The sequence below is a fragment of the Trematomus bernacchii genome, unplaced genomic scaffold, assembly GCF_902827165.1.
Source record: "Trematomus bernacchii unplaced genomic scaffold, fTreBer1.1, whole genome shotgun sequence".
Classification (NCBI taxonomy): domain Eukaryota; kingdom Metazoa; phylum Chordata; class Actinopteri; order Perciformes; family Nototheniidae; genus Trematomus; species Trematomus bernacchii.
In genome coordinates this window covers 2,476,871-2,498,667 of record NW_022988007.1, presented here as the reverse complement: position 1 = coordinate 2,498,667, position 21,797 = coordinate 2,476,871, and the positions used below count along the sequence as shown (strand labels likewise).

The window sequence follows — 21,797 nt, the reverse complement described above, 5'->3', positions numbered from 1 at the left end:
TGCATCCCCAAAAAGTGTATTATGTTGTTACATCGTTTCAGATGTTATGTTTCAGTTGTGCTCTTGATAAGCCATTAAAACAGTAAAAACATGTTCAGTTTCCTTTTGCTTTTTGTGTCTCCTGTTCACCAAAACATACCCATCTGTGATGGAAAAATAAAGTCATCTAAAAGTAATCTGAATACGTTACTTTTTTAAGACACGTAACTGTCACTGTATTCGGATTACTTTCAGAGCCATGTATTCAGTAATCAGTAACTGATTACATTTACAAAGTAACCCTCCCAACCCTGGACATACATGTGTGCTCTTCCCTACACAACGTTCTCACAACACATACCTGAGAAAAGGCAGCAATTGCATGTTAACACTGCATTCATTATTCGTAAATGAATATGTTCCATCAGGTCAAAGCAGCATTACACCACTGTATGGCCAGTGCATCATGGGAGAAACTCTGGGCTGCCTCTTTATCCAAACAGCAGAACAACCTGAATATATCAAAGTCTAAACTACTACTGCCATGGCAACTATCAATATGCATTACATTCAAATACAGAGGCCCTACACAAAAGTCATTTAAAGGGCCCATGTCATGGCCATTTCCACTGATCATAATTACATTGTTGAGGTATACTAAAATAGATTTATACTGTGCAATTTTCCAAACTCACATTGGTTTCGCATACAGCATCTCTGTCAAGCATGTGTATTCAGCAGTATTCACTTTCTCCACTAAACGACTCGTTGGAGCTCTTGCCCCCCCCTCCCTGTGAGCCTAGTGTGCTCCGATTGGTCAGCTCGGCCACTCGTTCTGATTAGTCAACCACCAGAGAGGCTGCGCCCATGTCAGTGCTTTTCCCGGCTGCTCTCAGCGTAACATCAGTCTTATCATGGCGTCGGTACAGCGGTATATTTTATATACATATATATTTTTAACTGTTGTTATAGAAGAGTGTGACGGCCCCAGGGCCTTTGTCTTACGATGGGGTGGAGCTGAAGAAGCTAATCAGCACGATCACGGACACCTCCGGACACTACGGCCCCAGTCTCTCTCCAAAGCGGCTGCAGGAAGACTAACTCTGCGATCCTCTCAACCACCTATCTTTGCATTTACCACAATAAATGTGCCGTGGTTTTGTAAACTCGTGTATGTCTCCTTGTCTTTCCGTTGTGGCCTACGAGCCGCTCATAACAAAGAGTAAGTTATTTTTACCCGTTATAAACTACTACTGTTTGATGAGAAATCAAATCATGGTTTGCTATATATGAATTCAGGGAAGAAAGGATAGGCCTACTAAGTATTTCCATTAAACTTTATTTTTAGAAATGTACAAAATGAACATAAATATACATATATACACGGTATATCATCCATTCCTCCTCCTCTTGCCTGCGCACAGCCGGTGCGGTGCGGTGCCTTTTAGCACGACGCCTCAGTAGTAGTAGAATCCCTTCCCCGTCATGGATTGTCCGCCAGGATCTGGCTGGACGAAATCAAATGCAAATCACAAAATATTAGAGAAACTTAGTTGTTTTAGATTCGTTAGTAGTAGTTGTGTAATGAACAGCTTGCCTGCTAATATGCTAACCTAGCTTTGTTTACCTTGGTAGCTAACACGATATGAACGTTAGCTTGGAGGAAAGGCAACTATAATGCAGTGTAATAAAACTACTATGAACAAAAGCTAGTGGTTCATATTAGGCTAGCAATAACGTGTTTATAATTGCAATCGTATACGGGTATTCTGCTACCATACAATGTAACTTGCATGAATACATTGTTTTGCGCTAGCATACAGCTAGCCTCGTTAGCTACATGCAGTATATGTACGGTCACAATGTACGGTAAACCGGAGTATACTGTATGAGTATTCCGTGTGTGTGACTGCAGACATTCTCCTGCCATGACAAACATGTAAGGCCATCTGCTGACATTGTAGTTGATATATTTAAACGCTAGCAACGTAGCATCACAAAAATGTTTTTCTGACCAAAACTAGCTCAAGCTCCGTGTGTTAGATCGCTACGCCAGCTATAATGTAATTACGTTTCGCGACTGACCGGCAAATCACCCGCAGTATACTGTCAATAGGTATTTTGTGTGTGAATGCAGACATTCTCCTGCTATGAGATACATGTATGCAAGGCCATCTGCTGATATTAGAGTTGATATATGGAAACTCTAGCAACTTAGTTAGCACAGTTAGCACTGTGTCAATGGCTTAGCAGTCCAACACAGTTTACACATTTAAACAGTCTTGTTTGATAAATACACAAATAACAATGCAAACTTACAGGTTGTATACCCAGATCTTCCCCTGCTCCAAACGGTCCAAACAAGCTGTGCATATCCGGCCTCAAACTGGGCAATGTTTTTGGAAGCTTTCGTCTGTGAAATGCCGGTTCATCGAACCTCTGGAGGAGGAACACGCCGCTGCTGGTGTGGCCATAGCTCTTCGGGATTGGTCCATTTCGTTCCGGGTACCGCATGACATCAGGCGGTACCCGGAAGAATCAAATGGGCAGTGACGTATCTCCAACGAGGCGTTTTGGGGAGGTTATTTTCTGTGTTAGAGTTTTACTCGCTACAGGGTGTACTTTGAGGGTTTTGACTCTGCACACCGTTTACATGCATAAAAACCTTCATAACACACAAGGGGACGGGTAATAACCGGAAAAGCATGACATGGGAGCTTTAAGAATATCTTCACCAAGAAAAGTGAAAACAAGATTTTTAAGATAAATCAGTGACTTGCATAGCAAAGGGCCACTCTTAAATCTTTTCAAATGGAAGCTTCAATGTTGTTCTGCCAAGGACACCCCCCCCCCCCCTAGGAGATTTAAATCATAAAGCTTAGAAATAGATTTTACAGTCAATTTGCTTGACCTATGTAATGACTGTGATTAATAGATTATGTTTTTCTTGTATTGAAATAGTTTTCTATCAAATATAATGACCGACAGTATTGCTGTGGCAACTGTCACAGTCTTGTCTATGAAATAAGGAGCAAACTTTCTGAGCAACTTTCTCCAGTTTTAGAGTGTATTGAGAATAAAGTGCTGGAATGAAGAAGGTGTCCTGGGCCGGTAAACACACTTGAGCTCTCAAACTCGCTGATTGTTGGAGCAGGTGCCTCCCTCTTTAATGTAGCAACACAAAGCGTCTCCACCACTGTTTTGTTGGTGTATAAAAGCCCAGCTCTGCTCATTATGCGGATATTGTTTCTGCTTTAAGTTTCAAGTGTTAGCTCGCAGTATCCAGATGGTTGAGTCATTCAAGGTCAGGAAAAAGGACAGAGAGAAAATCCATGGGAAAGTATAATTGGAGTGTGTCTCCTTGTCTGTGTGAGAATATGCTTGTCTATTGTTTGATTAAAAGCATGGCCCGATGCTTCTCGGCATCAATTAAGAGTTAATGAGATATCATCATGAATTATACAGTATGAAAAATACCCAGTGTTCATTATGATGGCATGAAAGTGAATAGCATCGAGTTGAACCGTTTTGTTTTGTGAAGATCATGTCAATTATCTTTCAGAAAATGAGCTAGTCAAAAGAGAAAGCTGAATCTTTCCTCAAAGAAAGTCTTTCCTTGATGTAGTGCATTCTCTTTGTGATAATGAGGTATCTTCTACATTACTTTATCTAACTTTTAATTATATGTCAGTTTAGTGCAGCAACATGATATAAACCTCAATGCAGACTCCGGGCGTTGGTGCTTATTATTATTTGTGGAAACTCATTGTGAGGTAAATTGATTTCGTCATAAAAGAAAACAAAAGTTTCTCTGCTGACGATTGATTTTGTAGGACTTTGCAAAGAAACTGAGCCAGGACAGCGTACTGTGCCCTAAATCAATTTCTATCAGCAATCTGAAATTAAATCGAGATTGAATCCCGGTTTCATCACCAGGTCTAATGCTCATTGAATTCCATCTAAAACACCATCCTTTACAGGGGAGGGGAGATACTCTCATTTGATTGGACTTTCACTGATGAAATCCAGGCAAGAACAACTTGAGGTTACAAGATTCATCCGTAGAAGAACACCCACACAACACTGTTTCTTCACAGATCTGCTTGACATCTCTGTTTCCTTATCACTGACAGGGCTGAGGAGGAATCAGCTTCTTACCTTGAACGATGACATGCACTTTTGTGGATTTTGGTTTCTTGTTTGTGAGGATGGAGCAGACGTAGGGCCCCTCGTCATGGACGTCAACATTTTGGATCATGATGCTGTACTCTGTGACGGCTGTGTTTTCCATCAGGATGACGCGAGGGTCCAGAGACCACTTCTCACTTCCTGCGAAGAGAATGGTGGTGCGGTTGAGCCAGGCCACTCGTGATACTTTGCTATCTACATTGCATCTGGTAGGGAGAAAGAGAGAAACACGGAAACACATCAGTGATTACAGCTTTCAGCACAATGATTTTCCTATGGTAACATCCCTGAAAAACACCACTCAAACAATATATTATAATGGGATATTTTGACATTTCTGAATATGAGGGCGCTATGAGGAATAGATCTTGCTCTGGAAGGTCAATAGTGGGCGTGGATTTGTTTTATTTTTGGGTATGAATGAGAAGTAGCTGCTCTGAAAGCAGATAACACAAAAGCTGACAAGGTCAAGACTGTACCAGTGGATCAGCCTAGACATGGTTTATTCATTTAAGATAATAAAATGTAGGTAACATTTAGTAAAATAGTATATGTTAACATTCAAATTGATAGAATACCTTTTAAATCAATGAATCATAATGGCTAAAAGCAATAACTCATTCTTAGTTTCTTTAGCAAGCGTTTGCTTTTCAATCCATGATTATATCCGGCAATTACAGAGCAGTATTATCATCCCCATTCCCTCCAGCTTCTAGAGCTCTGCTCCAGGTCTCTACCGGCTCCTCAGGGAAAGATCTGGATCTTCAGCCGCTAACTGCTCCACTATGTTCCCCAGCGCTTCTCTAATGGCACATTTCCACTACAGCGTGGAGCGCGGTTTAAGCGTGCCGTGCCGTGCACGGCCTGTTTTTGGTTGCGTTTCCACTTGGCGTAGTGCCAGCTAGCGGGTACTATACAGTTTTTACTGTGTCTGTCTGCAGAGTCAGGCTCAGCAGGAGGTGTACAGTGAGCTTTTAGTGTATTTTTGCTGAAAACAGTCGGCTGTTGATGCTGAAAAATATAATACAAGGATATTGTGAAGGAACCAAATCAGAACACTTGAGGTCAGAGTTGAAACTAAATCAAAAGCTCCACCAAGCTGAGAGAAGCTGCAGGTGATAATTCTCTATTGGTTTATCACTACTAGAAGCACCATTCACATTGTTTTTTAATAGTTGTTGTCAAACATTGATTAGAGCTGCGTTTTCAACCACAGGTCTAGAGTATTCCACTGAAATTACCTGCTTCTCAAACTCATATTTATATGTACATATATGTCAAATGTGAGCACACACTAGTGTTTCGTGAGAGATTGTCAGGTGGGTCGTGGGAAATAATACATAAAACATATTATTTATGTCTCAATCTCACTGTCTTTTTCTGTTGACCACCACATAGGCTCTACATCTGGGTTATCATTTTGTCCAGAACCCAGTTCACAGTCTTTTCAAATATTTCTCCATCGCTGTTCGTCTTGTCACCTCAATCTCTCCCGCACATCACTAAACTCTACCATCTTTAATTAACAAGGTATTCATTGCGCATTCCTCTATCTCATCATACTCTTCACATGCACGTTACACCTACTCAATTAGCAGACAGTATTCAATTCACATGATATTCATAGTTTCTACTGTAATAAAGTTAAATGCTACCTGTCATTGCATTAGTCATGTTATCTATGTGGACCAAAAGCTTCAGGCAATATCTGCTTTGCAAAATAGAAAAGCAATATGAAATAATGGCCCTTTTTCACATGTTGCACAGGGCATAATGTGAATGAGCACATACATTGCTCTACTCCCTGTTTGTTTGCACAGTCAGCTGGTTAGCGTTTGACCCTTTTCCTGTGTCCTGCTGCTTTAAGGTTTGGTTTTTGGTACATCTGTGATTATATTTTAAAAGCGGTTACGTTTATTTATTACAATATCCTGCGGCCGGTTGGCACTGAGTTCTTTAATCTTGTTAAAGTTGTTTTTCATCACATTGTGCCACACTTCACTCATGGTGACCTCAGTTCTTACGTTTTTTAAAGAGATTGTAACTTCTGCCAACTAGAGAAACGACAACTACAGTAATGTGGAAAATACTTCATCAAAGACAGCAGGGCAATCAGCCACGCTTTGAATTCTGCCATCCACTCTCATCGCCATAGACTTAAGACATGCATGTTGCTTTTTCCCAAATTTGAAACTGCTAACATGAGGCTACCTTTAGCAGCTTTTCCATGTATTGATGGATGGATGGATGGAATCTATAATTACTTTACAGTTCTTACTTTCACAAGCTAGAACCGCAGTTTAGAAAACAAGACGAGCAGCCGACATATTGATTTAATCAGACAGATTTAAATGACAGGTGTAACGAGGTTACCCTGCATGCTTCCTAGTCTCTGAAAAGACAGGAGATTGCATACACATTTTGGATAGCTGCATCCTAAATCATTGCATTGTCGGCCAAAAGTACAATATGTTAAAGGTCCCATGATATGCTTTTCCGGTTATTACCCGTCCCCTTGTGTGTTATGTAGCTTTTTCTGCATGTAAACGGCCTGCAGAGTCACAAACCCTCAAAGTACACCCTGTAGCGAGTAAAACTCTAACACAGAAAAGACCTGTCTATGCTGCCCCAGAACGCCTCGTTGGACATTTTTCTTTTTCCATGTTTTTCTTCCTGGTCATAGTCACGTAACGGTCATAGTGACGGACCAATCCGCACACTCACTCACTCAGCCTTATCTTTTCTCAGCCGCGGCTCCGCACACACACACCTGGCTGTGAGTGTGTGTGTGTGTGTGCTCAGGCTGAGTACCGCGGCGTCTTGCTGTCTTGCAGCAACCAGGAAACGACACCAGTAATACAGCTCACACTGTCCGCTCCTCGAGCCTCAAAGGGCGGAGCAGCGAGCCCCGCAACGTCCCGCCAATACGGCACCCAGACCCCACGCAGCATTCTCATCTGTTTGTCATTACTGGTGTAATTTTCTGGTTGCTAACAAATGCCATTGTAACACATAATCACTGATGTTCCGCTGTAACGGTGGTGGACTCATCACAACAGAGTAGGCGAGCTGACAGCCATTGACGTTAAGTTTTGCCTTGCAAAGGATAGCCTGCATGTACAACAGACTAACATTCTGCGATTCCCTGGACCAGTGGCGTAGCCACCATAGGGCCAGGGTGGGCCCAGGCCCACCCAGTTTACTCATTGGCCCACCCTGAGAAAGCTTCGGTGTACATTTTTTTTTAAAATTATTATTATAAAAAAATGTATTCACCCATTGAGAATATCCAAGCATTCTCAGCTATTGGGTAGATGAGGATAAAATGTCATCTTGGAAGAATATGGAACAAGACTTAATAGCGCCGATAAGATTAAGGGACTTTCTCCTTTTTTGGTCCATCTACCAAAAAATGTGATTTACTGTACGGTCCAATTTTAACTTATATGATGAAAGTGTTCAGAGCAGCAGGGACATTCCTAAACTATAAGGGTGTGTGGTGTAGGTAATCTCCATTATGTAACAATCATAACCTATTGACTGGGGGCAAACCATTTAACAACAAAGCTTGGGAGGATAAAGGTATTAAAACTCTTCAGGACATTAATGGGGAAAATTGTATTCATGACTTTCAAAAACTGGTCTCTCAATATAATATTGATCAACACTCTCTCTTCTTTTACTTTAGAATAAGGTCTGCCTGTAAAGCCTATGGGGTCCCCTGGGGGTCAGATTTGAAAGAACATCCTATTCTGAGTTGGGTGCAGAGTGCTCCCAAACAAATAGTTCCGTTCATCTATAATAATCTTAACTCCCAGAACTATATGCCTACATCAGGCATGAGAGCATGGGATAGGGAAATATCCACTTTAGGACAAGAATTGGATTGGGATGCAATTTGGGCTAATGTTACGGGTGCTTCAAAAAACCCAAACCATCAGTATATACATCTGAAATTAGGGCTGTGCCATTAATCGTATTTTAATCGCAATTACGATTTTGGCCTGCCACAATTACGAAAACAACATAATCGAAAAAAACGATTATTTTGCTTTGCTAGGTTGTGAGTGCACTGCAACATATTTGATCAAATGTATTTGTATTTATCATATTTATATATGTTTAGTAGCTTGTTGAAGTGCGCTCCAAAATATTTGTTGATCTTGTTTATTGGTATTTATTATTTTTGATATTATTTATTTAAATGTAGATATAAATGTATCATTTATTTTATTTATTTTTGTATTGGTTTTTTAGTTGAATTATACGCTCAGGGAAATCAACAGTTAAAAATATACTGTTCAAATTATTATTTGTATTTAAAAGTTCAATAAATGGATGTTTTCAAAGTCAATGAATAATCGTATTTAATAATCGTGATATCAATTATTGACCAAAATAATCGGGATTATGATTTTTGCCAGAATCGCACAGCCCTATCTGAAATGTCATAGAGCATATCTAACACCAATAATTAGACACAGAATTGGATTGGTACCTGACCCGTATTGTTCATTTTGTCACCAGGGAACCATTGGCTCTTTCTTACATGTTGTATGGTAGTGTCCAGGAGTATTACACTTTTGGGGGAAGGTTATTAGTACCCTTACAGATTTAATAGGGTTAAGATTACCAATGGAACCTGCTGTACATCTTCTAAATGATGAATCTTACCTTTCCCTTACGGGGAAAACTCGCAAAATCTGGCTAACAGGCTTGACTGCAGCTATAAAGATTATAGTCCAACGTTGGAAACCTCCTCACGATATTTCAAGTTCTCACTGGCTTCAGAGTTTTTTGAACATTTCTTACCTTGAACTGTCCTCTGCGAGAATCAACGATGCAAAACCTGATACAATTTTAATGTGGACAGATCTGATATCTAACTTAAAGGAGCTCCTGACCAAATAAGAACGGTCTCCCTGAGGGGATGTTGTTGCCCTGGTGGATGGTGGTTGGTGGAGGGGGGGTGGGCAATGGAGTGGGTGGGTGGGTGGGTGGGATGTAGGATAGAGGGATGGGATTGAATTAATCCAAAATGTTGTGCAACCTGAATTGTCTTCTGTACTGTGTTTTAAATTGAAGATGTTGCAATAAAAAATGTATGATAAAAAAAAAAAAGAATATCCAAGCATTCAAAGTGAAATTCAAGTGAACAAATATCGAGTTGAATTAATGTTGTATGTGTTTTATCCTCTGAACCGAACTCATTTACGGTAAAAACTGGTTGTTGGTTCTGGCACGCGCCATAGGCTGCGTCTCAGGTCGGTTAAATGGATTCCTTGCGTCCCTCACTTCCGTCGTTTCCCTGCGTTTAGTCCCTCCCACCAGGGAAGCATGGAGAGACGCAAGGAAACCACGAGAAGCAGGGAAATGAGTTTTAAGAGCAATGGGACGTCCTTTCCTCCGGAGCGTCACGTGAAGCGACGTCCGTTTGTGATGACACCGCACAGCTGATGTCTGACAGCAGCTCTGTCCCCGTTGTTTTCACACACACCCCCGCCTCTGTTAGTACACATTTACTGACATATACATTTGTATCATCTGTTGTAGACCCAAATAAATAAAATAAAATAAGAACTCATTCTCAAAAAAGATAAACGCCATTCTTAAAATGTATAAACGAAAAAAGCGAACATGAAAATGTTTCCAATAAATGAATAACATTTTTGACCACTTTGTTGTTCAGATATATCACATATTTGTAACTGAATGATACATTAATTTAAACAAAACACAGTATAAACTGAGGAGTGAGTCCCGTGAGTTTCATGTGTTTTCTTCACTCCGCTGGGAAACTGCTCTCATGTCAAGAAGCATCAGATCAGTGCATGCGCTGCATCGTCCAATCAGCGAGCGATACACAGTAAGGGGGCGGGGCGAGTATCTGAGGATTTCGCCGGAGGATGGTCTGGTGGTTCCTCGGTTATCGCTCCTCCATTATCGCTCCTCGATCCTCGGTCCTCCGGCAGAAATAAGCGCCATGGGAAGAGGAAATAACCGACCTGAGACGCAGCCATAGTAACGTGAGAGAGGCAGAGAGCTGCCTGCAGGGACGCGCTTTTCTGCTAAATGTGCAGACATTTCCCCAGCCCAGGAGCTGAAGGTGCATTTACGAGGGATATGTAGACTGGAAGCATAGCGTAACTCGTTGGAGAGACATCAAAAAAGCGAGGACCACTGCAAGTCCATGAGCAGGTTTGAATGCTACAACCTATTGTTGCTGTTACCTAGTGCAATACAAGAGTAAATAACACAATTTGTGTTCTGTGAAACTGAAAAGGATATTACATTGTTTTTGTTACTTTCGTTGCAGTTGTAAATATGTCTTAAATGTAATGTAGGTCAACTTCCTGTGTTATTTAGATGCTTTTATTTTGAAGGCGAGTTTACGCTGTTGACATGAAGTTGTTGTTGCTATGGAAACAACGTGATGGAGAAAAGGAGCGGAGATGAATCTACATATAAAGACGGAGAAAGTAAAGGATAAAGTTTATGTTTAAGTTTAGCACCCCCCGAAGAGGCACCAAGTTGGTATTAACTATAATATAAACATGTAGGTTGTGTCCTAATTGGTTTGTATGCTGTTTTGTAGCTTTGCTGTCTGTTTACAGTTCACTTTTGGTAGTATGCTAAAGTGATTCTAATACGGATGGAGCCTAAATGTATTTGTTATTTTTGTGTCTGTATAGCTCTTACGTTGATATTGGAGATTTCAATAAATTCATATCATCAGTCAGGTCTTCCACCATTATTCGGAGGGAAATGCTACAACGATGCTTGGCAATGGGCATTATTATATATTATTATTATAGGCCAGGCCTACCGTAAAGTAATTTTTCCCCCTGGAAAAAGCTGGCCCACCCTATTTTATACAGGCCCGCCCTAAAGTACATTTCTGCCTACGCTACTGGTGGACACAGCGCTTCAGTCGCTGCATTACTGTGGCATGAGGGTCTTCTTTTATTGCAACAAGATCAACGCCATGGCCAAGTCCAGAGAATGACATGTTCCACACAGCACAGTGGACCTTACACCTTACTATTTTGTGTTATGCAATCGGCTGGAAGAAGAGCAGCCCTGTGCCCAAAGCCAGACTATCCTGGGCTGAGCCTGACTCCTCCTGGGGGAACACACACTGACAGACTCCAGCGGCGAGCAATGGGAACAGCGTCATTTAAAGCTTTACACTTGTCCAATGCCACCAATCAGCTCAGTTGGAGAGGGGGACACAAGAGCAGTTGTCCGTTGCTCTGGTAGCTGCAGGGTGCCGCTGAGCACTATGGGATAAAAAAGGCCTCACATGATGCCGGCTCAGCTAGATGTGATAAGGAGATATATAAACGCCCTGTCAGTGTACAGAGAAGCAAAATGACCTCTCCTCTGCTCAGTGCGCATTGGCATGTGAACGCACGGCCCCCATCAGGTGTTTGTTTGCTTCAAGGATGGTTTGGCCAGAAAAGCCCTATCCAAGAAGCTTCACTTCTTGATTGAATCTCACAGGAATACTGTAGAGGCGCATTCATCACTCAGCAAGTGCACAATTGTGATTAAAGAAGAGTATCAACTATAGTCCAGTAGAGGGCTTTCTATTATTAGAGCCCCTGTTCACCACTGTCCTGCTTCATATTCATATTGGTGCACACATTCACACTTGGAGCTGAACAGTCCAGTGTTCTGCTTGCTACAGAATGACTCCTGTGGAGCTACCAGAGGTTAACAGCTCAAGGGCAGCACGTCAGTAAGTCCTGTGGAAAGAAGAGCATTAGCAATCCTTTTTTTCCCGTGGAAAACTATTGAGTCTTGGGATTCCAATCCCTTACATTCCAGTGTGTGTCTTTGACCTTTAAAGATGAAATGGACTGACTTGGGAATCTCTTTATCGAGCTAGTTGCTGTGTTTGGTGATGACTCCTGGCAACTAAAAACAATGGAGCTCGAAAAAAATCAAAGACATTACTGTTAGTAACAACACTCTCTTGGTTTATTTTGTTGTTTGTTTGGTTGTGTGGATGAAATAAATATATACAGTCACACTCTGAAAGTTCCCGCTCAGCGACAACAGCAGCACTGTTCAACAGGGATATAAGGAATATATACGAATTCAATGTGTATGCTAAATGGTCCCGGAAATGTATTTTTGATTGTAATAAACATGTAATAAACATTACATGTTGTAGCACCAGTGGCGTTTTTATATGTACAAAAGTGGTGTGGCACAAAAAACTTAGATGTTTATATTAGGGCTGTCAAGTTAACGCGTTAATAACACGTTAACGCAAAAGAAAAATGAACGCCACTAATTATTTTAACGCGATTAACGCATGTATTTGTTGTCCTCGGCCGCCCCGTAGTTTCAGAGCGCATCGAGTTTAAAGTGGACCTATCATGCTATATTTGAATAATATAGTGTAGGACCATACCTATATAAGGCATATTTATACTTTTTTTTTTTTTCAAAATACCAAACAGATCATGCATTTTAGCCATGCCTCATTTTGCTCAATTTGAAAAATGTTAGCTCTGTTTTTGCAAGGGCAGATTCTGTGAGAACAGCACCATCTACAGGCCTGGCATATGTACTACAGCGTCTCCAGCGCTTTCGAACGGCAATGGCCGTGGCTGTCTCCTCCTGATTGGTGGAGTTGGCCCAATAGCCGTAGCGCCACTGTCCTGACGTCCCCCGTGTTTTATTATATAGAGTCGTTATTCATTTGTTTTAAAGCTCAATAAATAACAAAGAAGACCTTTGACCGGCACTTTTCTAATTTTGTCCGGAAGATCTAAACTTTAACGGACATCTTGACCGGCGAAACAAACTGAAACTGAAACTCTGCCGCACGGTCCCCTCGTTCCTTGGAAGAGGCGGAGAGGTGGGTGTTTGTCATCTGCTGGTGGACTAACCGGAGAGAGTTACAGTGCTTGCCTCGACGGGGAGGGATTGCATTGGAGCGGGAGCAAACGCTTGCCTCGGGGAGGGAGAAAAAAAGCCACAGCGGAGAATAAACAGAAGGGTAACCATGGTAACTATGGGCGGGAAGTCTTCTTCGCTGCTTTTGTGGCAGACTACAGCGCCACTTACAGGCCTGGCATATGTACTACAGCGTCTCCAGCGCTTTCGAACGGCAATGGCCGTGGCTGTCTCCTCCTGATTGGTGGAGTTGGCCCAATAGCCGTAGCGCCACCGTCCTGACGTCAGAACAGTGTTCAAATCTGCATCAGTTTTTATCAGATCCGTTGCAGCCCCTTTTTTAGAGATTTGGGTATGGAGGAAAATAGAGAGGGTTGTGTTTTCTGACACTTGGTGAGTTCCCTGGAACACCGGGAACACATATTCATGTTTAAAAGACGTACAAAAGTGCATTTTGCATGATAGGTCCCCTTTAAAATACCATCTACAAGCTGATGCTGACAGCCCCGCTCCTGCCGCCCGCTTGTGGCAGACCACACTTCCACGCTCACCGGCAGGCCCAGACTGGCCATCGGGAGGACCGGGAGGGTGTGTGTATGTGTGGTGCGAGCGAGGCACACCTTACGTGTTGTTGTTGTTGTTGTTAGCATCTGGTGCTAGCTAGCTGCGCTAACGGATATAAGGAGCTGTTTCAATGAAAACAGAGGAGCGACATTTTGCCGACAACTGCGCCGAGCACTTGACTTTATGCAGGTAGCCAGACAGTGGGACATTGTACGAAAAGTCAGCACACTCAGCACGGATAGTGCGCGCAACATGATTGCAGCGTCCAGGCAGCTCCCGTTCGAGCATATATGCCTTGAGCTGAGGCCTGTACTACGAAGCTGGTTCAACCTAACCTGGATATGTTTGAGTTAGCTGGTTGGCCCAATCCAAAACATACGCGCTCTCGCTAAACTGTACTACGACGCTGGTTATCAAGTGGATCGCTCAAGCCAGCCGTGTCCTATCTAGTTAGGTGCGCGTTCACATGAAAGGGGTGGTATTTGGAGCATTCGACCAATCTCAAACATGGACAAGCGTACTGACAGCGCAGCGTCATACTTCCTGAATGAAAAGTGAACTTTAATATTAGTCAAATATGAAGAAGTTAAACTTTAAACATCCATGACTTAAACACTTTATCCAGGATAAAAGCCACATAGTTGCACCTGCAAGGTGAATACAGCTGGTAAAAGAAAAAGTGTTTGAATGCGTACATTAACAGGTTTATGATATCACTGCCCCGTCTAAGACACGATCTGACTTTAATTACATTTGACTCGAGTGTTTCGTCAACTTAATGTGTTGCTTAAAATAATACTTCTGCATACAGTATGTGACACTGTGAGTGTTGCACGGCCAGATACGGCTCAAGAAGCTGACTCAGATAAGGAAATATATGATACATTATGATGTGATGTGATATGAATGATAATAAGACACATCGCCGTCTGCACTCACAGTGCCGCGGACTGTACTTAATGTTACACTGATCCGGTTACTTATGTCGTGGCAGATATTTAAGTAAGCTTTCTTAACGCTAATGTTATAATAGTCAGATTGCTCTGAAGATGGGAGGGGATATTCTATTAATTTTCACGTTCACACAGTCAGTTGATTTTGGCCGGCCGTCTTTCCTGCAACGGCAGTTTTTCTGTATTTCCTCTATCCTGTAATATGACTTGATAGCTTTAAACTCCGCACACGGAGCTCTGATTGGTCAGCAGGCGGTGCTTTCACTGAGTTGATCTCTTAGCCTGCAACCTAACCTCCTCCCGAGGAGGTTAGCCGCTCAGCATAAGTTACCATGGAGATCTAGCCCGCTAAAAAGAGAACCAGCGTCGTAGGACCGGAAAGCCCGAGTTTTCCCTGAAGTCAGCCGGCTAAGCGAAAATCCGGCTTCGTAGTACAGGCCTCTGCACATAGCTCCAACGATCCATCACAGTGTCTCCACATTCACACACACACACACACACACACACACACACACACACACACACACACACACACACACACACACACACACACACACACACACACACACACACACACACACACACACACACACACACACACACACACACACTTTGTATTGTATGAGAGAGGTTCCAGGTTGAATTGAGGCGAATATTTGTAATGAGGTTGTTGTGTTTAATATTCATGAGAATATTTGTCATTGTTCAAATGATAATAAACAAACATATAAAGCATATTTGTCCACTCATATGTTGATAAGAGTATTAAAAACGTCCCTAAAATATCCCTCTAAGGTACATTTAGAACAGATAAAAAATGTGCGATTAATTTGCGATTAATCGCGATTAACTATGGACAATCATGCGATTAATCGCGATTAAATATTTTAATCGACTGACAGCCCTAGTTTATATATATATATATATATATATATATACACACACCGGTACCGGGGGCATGACTCACTCACTACTGGATCGACTCTCAAATGGCCAGATCGAATTAGTCCAAAAAGCATCGATGTAAACGGTGGAGTCATGACGAGTGGTTTTGGTATCTAGTCGTCAGAAAGCAAATGGGTACTTAGGAGCTTCCCAATGTAAACAAACTCTGAACCAACACTAGCACAACTCATTTTAGTAGAAAAGGGGTGATAGAGCCTGGCAGACATTATTTTCCTGTTGAGACCACTTTCTATTTTTATTAATTTTGTTCACTCTTCATTACAAGAAACACATATTTTTGTTCTTTCTATTTTTGTCTTTCAGCTTAGACACAAACACACAGTGCTTCACCATGCCTTACTGTATGTATAGATCCCCACATTTCACTCTTTAATTGCTATTTTAACTTCATTATAAGTTTAACCAGACTTAAGGCTCTACTTCTAGCTGATGATCCATTCTTTAACTCACTGTGGTTACAGTGAATGCTTATAAATAGTCTATATCCAGTTTGTGTATTAGGTGCTATCCATGTTTTTTCAACATCCAAATCTAATCTAGCTCTAGGGGTAAATTAATTTGTTGTTGGTGTTGGTTCTATTTTGTCTTAGTCTATGGACATTGACACAGCAGGAAGCTGTTAAGTTGTCCAAACACATTTACTCAAAAGGGTTTGAAAGCAAACAAATACAATTGGCATCATTCGCAGCTGGGTTTAAGAATGTCACATCTCACAGTGAAAGTCCTTGCTTTTTCAGGTTGACTGATGTCAAATGGTGGTTTCTATCTTCACCAGTCTTACGCTTGTCACAGAAACATGGAGCATAGTTCACACTGGGAATTGGAACTGACTACTGGAAAGTAGGACAAGGATGACAAACCAAATAGAATACTCTCACTTCATGAAGTAATGTTTTCGAAGCACAGTTTTTTCAGCCAGACATGCACAAGAATGAAGTATCAACGGTTCGCTCAAAATACAGAAAAATCCTCCAGAATGACAATAACACGACGGCTGTCAACATGCTGCTCACCTAACCAACTCTGCGTTCTAATATTATTTTACAGGCCTAGAATTTCTTTTTTATTATGAGATATGCGGCTGCCCGCATTAATGTTTCAGGGCCAAAATATAAAAAAGTGAACCCAAGAAACATTTGCTCTCTCAGCAGCATTCAATATATGAAACAGATCAAATATAAAATAGTATATATGTCTACAGTATACGCCCGATGCTGCTAAGAGGATTGTGTAGAAAACACCTGAGTCGGCTTTGCTTGTGGGCCTACAAGTACGGTCTATCATGGTCTCTGTATAGAATATGAATATTCAGTGAGGCTTGTATGATCCTTGGAAGTTGTGGCCCTCACAGACCTTAAAAGTACTCACAAGAAAGTTAAATGCATTGTTCTCTGAAGTGTTGTGTCTTTGTGAGATATATGAGGATTAAAAGGAAGATTTCAATCCACAGGGTTCAAAATGCTGCTTACCAGCGATCAAAGAGACTCCTGCCAAACATGAAGTGAATGTACTCCATAATGATCACCACGCTACACTGCCCGAAATGTCAGCACCTGTGAACATTTCCATTTACTATGATCTATGCCAAGTGCCACATTTGCATATTTTTAGCATTCTCTGGGAAGCAGTTTTGAAAATGTGTCTAAAATGAAAAGGTTACAACACTCGCCCTGCAGAGTCCCCAGGAAGGAACCGCCAGACAATGGATTCATATTAAAGACAAATTATTGTTTTCTCCCCACACAATGCCTAGCCTTCAATCCAATGGACCACAGTAGATGAATAGTATTACTCATACTGTCATTTCCTACTGTCACTGCGGGGTCAGAGGAGACGGCCGGGTGGGGATCCAGTTCTATCACAGAGCTCCATCAAAGTCCAGACGTGAATCAGAAATAGTGAGACACTACTCCCCACAGGACACAGTGTGACAGATATTTTAAGTACAGAATATCTTACTGAGCCACGAGCCTTCATTCACATCACATTTTTGTATTATGGTTTTATGGTCATAAAATGTCATTGCCATTTCATAAAAAGATCTGTGTGAATTTGAATATGTTGAATGAGCCTAAGCAGCTCAACCATTGGCTGTTACATAAAGACAACTTAGCGTTGATGAGAACAAAAACATGCATTATTGCTTTAAAACACAGACTTAAGACATCGTAACTTGTAAAGGCAAAAGTGCAATGCTTTGCCCACAGATCAGGACATATTAAACTTAAAGACTAATATGGATAACTTAAAAATAAAAAAGAATCCCTGAAATTGACAAACAACATTGTTGACCAGCAGTGGGCTGACGCAGGTAAAGATGGTACACTCAGCAAACGATTCATATCATGAAATTGTGACTATATTCAAACGTGGGACATTTCTTTTTTTAGCCATTGGTGCAAACAATCAATGTATAATTTGGATGCCACAGAGTAGGGCTGTGCGATTATGGCAAAAATCATAATCACGATTATTTTGGTCAATAATTGATATCACGATTATTAAATACGATTATTCATTGACTTTGAAAACATTCATTTATTGAACTTTAAAACAAATACAAATAATAATTTGAACAGTCTCTTTTTAACTGTTGATTACCCTGAACGTATCATTCAACTGAAAAACCAATACAAAAATGATACATTTGTATTAACATTTAAATAAATAATATCAAAATAATAAATACCAATAAACAAGATCAACAAATATTTTGGAGCGCACTTCCCCAAGCTACTAAACATATATAAATATGATAAATACAAATAAATTACACCAAAATAAATTAGATCAAATATGTTGCAGTGCACGGTCACAACCTAGCAAAGCAAAATAATTGTTTTATTCAATTATGTTGTTTTCGTAATTGTGGCAGGCCAAAATCGTAATTGCGATTAAAATACGATTAATTGCACAGCCCTACCACAGAGTAAGCAAACACAATAGGCAACTCTGCGTTTGATACTATTACATTATAGAGTACTTAAATGTGCTACTGTCACATATTTACTTTTTAGTACACTAGAGCAATAATACTTGCATACTTCCATTTAACTGTTCTCTACATAAGAGTTTTACTTTTAGTTGAGTATATGTAATTGAGGCACTTAAGGAGCATCCCTTGTTTATGTAGTTGACAAGATAAACGTATTAGCAAACAGTTGCTCATAAACACTTTATCTATGGTGTTCCTGACCACCTGGCAAATCTGAAACATAATGTGTCTCTTCAGCAGCTGCTCTACCTGTGGCTGATCAGGTAGTGTACAGTGGGTTTATCGAGTTGTTCTCAATGCAAACTGCTACCTGCTGCGTCTGAAACAACTCCAGAGAGTGCTGAGAGAGAACCAGGACAGCTCAACAATGTGCTGAAACTCACTGCTAAGCTCTGTGGAGCTGATGGGAGTGAACAGCTGAGAATTCTCTGTAGGATTGTCAGTACAAGCGACCCCTTCCACATTGTCACATTGTTGGTTGTTTCATACAATATTAACTATAGATGTTAAGTACCTTAGTACTTCCTCCACCGCTCTACTCCACATTAACATAATACATATGCAATTTCAGTTAGAAGTCACAATATCTCTACTTGTTTGATGTCTGCCATCTGTTTTTATTAAGTGTGATAAACCCACTGTTAATGGGTTTGCCCCTCTCATCTATTATACACTCAGCTAACACTAAAGCAACCACTTTCCTCAAAGTCTGTGCATCTGGTGGGCTTCTTTCTGTGCAACTTTGTGTCTGACACTGTGCATAAGTTAGAAAAGCTCTGTTACTGCAGTCATGTCATGTATATCTGCATAGATCACAGCTGACCTTCCTGGAAGACTGTTCACCTGAACCATCAGGACAGCTACATATGGTGGAAACACTTTAAGTGCTAATGCTCTAAGAACCCCAGGCATTTAACAATACAACAAATTATAACCATACATTATTCATAATTATTCACTCAGTATTCATCTATTCAAGATCATGGGCACTGGCACTGAATGGATGCTACTGCCTTGTCACAATGAATCATAAGAAAGGAGTAACTGGTGGGCAGCCTCAGAGCTCGTGTCCAGGATTCTTCATCATTAGGCTACAATGGTGGGCGTAAGCTCAGACAGCTTTAAGTGCAAAGTGCCAGTTTGATAATATGGCCAGCATATGCAATTTTTTTAATTAATTAAAAAGCCTTAAATGGTTTATGAGTGACGTCTCATAGAAACAAACAAATGTAACACATGCTAAAGCAAGCAAATGGCAAATGCACTATTAGGATAACAAGGAGCTTCTATCACTGCGTCTCCGGCCTCAAATACAATTCAATAAACGAGCAAGCAACTCAGAACGAGAAAGCGCATCAATAGAAGTGGGAGGGAATGACTCTGACATGGACCTGTTTTCAAATGAGCCAATACAGAGCAGCTGTAAGTGAACAGGAAGTGTTGTATCAGCCAGAGTCAGAATGAGGATATCAGCTGAAGCCTGGACATGATAATAATGTTAGCAGCTCATCATCCCAAGAGTTTTGGTGTCTCGTCTGGCAGGTTGCAGGTTAAGAGGTTGTCTCTGGATCATGAGTCGTGGCTGAGCCTGTTGACGTGTTCCTGTTTGAGCACACGTTATTATTTTTGGCAGCACCTAGAAGCTTTTTGACATCCTCCTGAATCCATCTCTTTATATACTGTATGTTCACACAATCATTCTGTCCATCCTGGGGGAGATTTCTCCCCTCAGTGTCTCATCATGTTGACCTGCACTGATTGAACCTTCATATCCAGGCAAATACTCACAGGAAATTAGGACAATTATATAATTAGAAAGAATAAAGAAAAACATGTGTGCAATGACAATAAAGTTGAATCAAATCAAATCTAATCTAAAACACATCATTTGATATACAAAATGTAAGAAAGGCCATTTTGACCTTTTTGAAATAGGCCTATTTGTCTTCTTCTCTTATGTTAAAGTAATGTTAACAGCACATGTATAGTGCGGAGAACATTCCAGAGGATCTGACAGTTGCCCAAACTCACACTCTTGAAAATCTGTTTAAAAGTGTTTATTTAGTCTTTTGTGAGCTATTACAATGTTTCTTTGCTCTTCTTTTGATTTATAATTTGTTCATCTTTTATCTTGTTGCAATGTATCTTTAAATGTTTGAATGTTGTAGTCAGGTTAATCATGACGAAAAGTGGCTTATAGCAAACAAGCAAAGATTAGAATAACAAACAAAGAAATATATTAGATAATGCAGTCTACGCTGCAGACTGCAGACCAGCACAGGGCTACAGCACCACCTGGTACTGAGGGACTGAGACCTGACCTAGGACCTGAGTCGGACCAGGGCCAAATGTATTCTCTGTCTAACCAGGTCAGTCACTATGACAACTGGGCCATGGGCCATCAGTCTCTCACACACTCCCTTTCTCATTCTCTCGTCTTTCAACTTTTATCCCATAATTTCTGTATTCCTACCTGAGGATCATTTCTCATACAGTACATTGGATTACAAATCTGTTGACTATTGTAATGATATGTATAAGTGTTCATAATCTGTAGATATTCATTATCATGACCATTGAAATTGATATTAAAAACATGAATGCTGTACAGCATAATCTAATAATAATGTTATGAATACTGTTCATTATAAAAAACAATATTGCATGCACACTCATTCAATAATTAATCCCTATGCTGTTATATAGTTAGTATATTATTAATATTTATCATATTTTTCATGCGCTTCCGTATAGCGGCTTTCTACTTGACTGAAACAATGTAGGTTATTGAGAACATGTCTCTCTGTAGCTGTAATCACACTGTTCCTCATGCTGTTCCTCATGCTGAGTGCAGTTCTGTAGTGGTAAATAAACTGGTGCAGCTTGTAATGAGAGGCTGGGATGTAAACAGATCCTCTTCAAATAAAATGCATTGTTGCCATAGACAGCTGCTTCACAGGGTATTATAATTGTGAGTATCAAATATTGCAGAATGCACGCTATCTTTTTTTTTCTTTAAGCTTATCAATATCACATTTGGTGAAGAGGTTAGCCTCCACTCAGCTCTCCGGCAGCTAGCTGCTAACAGCACTAACAGTGCAAACAGCAGCATCAGTGCTAACAGATCAAACAGTGTTAACCTGAGGGGGAACCTGGGGCTGAGCAAAAAGCTTCCACCATGACGCTGTCGGATGGGGTTGTGCATCAGTGGTAACCATGGATACAGTGTACATAGAGGTGGA

The 21,797-nt window shown here is 40.8% G+C and overlaps 1 protein-coding gene across 2 annotated transcripts in view; it reads right to left on the bottom strand.

The window, feature by feature from the left end:
* The window catches only part of opcml (opioid binding protein/cell adhesion molecule-like), a 404,442-nt gene that overhangs the window by 94,487 nt on the left and 288,158 nt on the right, over positions 1-21,797 (bottom strand). For both annotated transcript variants that reach the window (XM_034117360.1, XM_034117359.1), the window contains one exon: positions 4,138-4,373. In XM_034117360.1, coding sequence (XP_033973251.1) covers positions 4,138-4,373 — 236 coding nt within the window. The remainder of the gene's footprint in view (positions 1-4,137; positions 4,374-21,797) is intronic.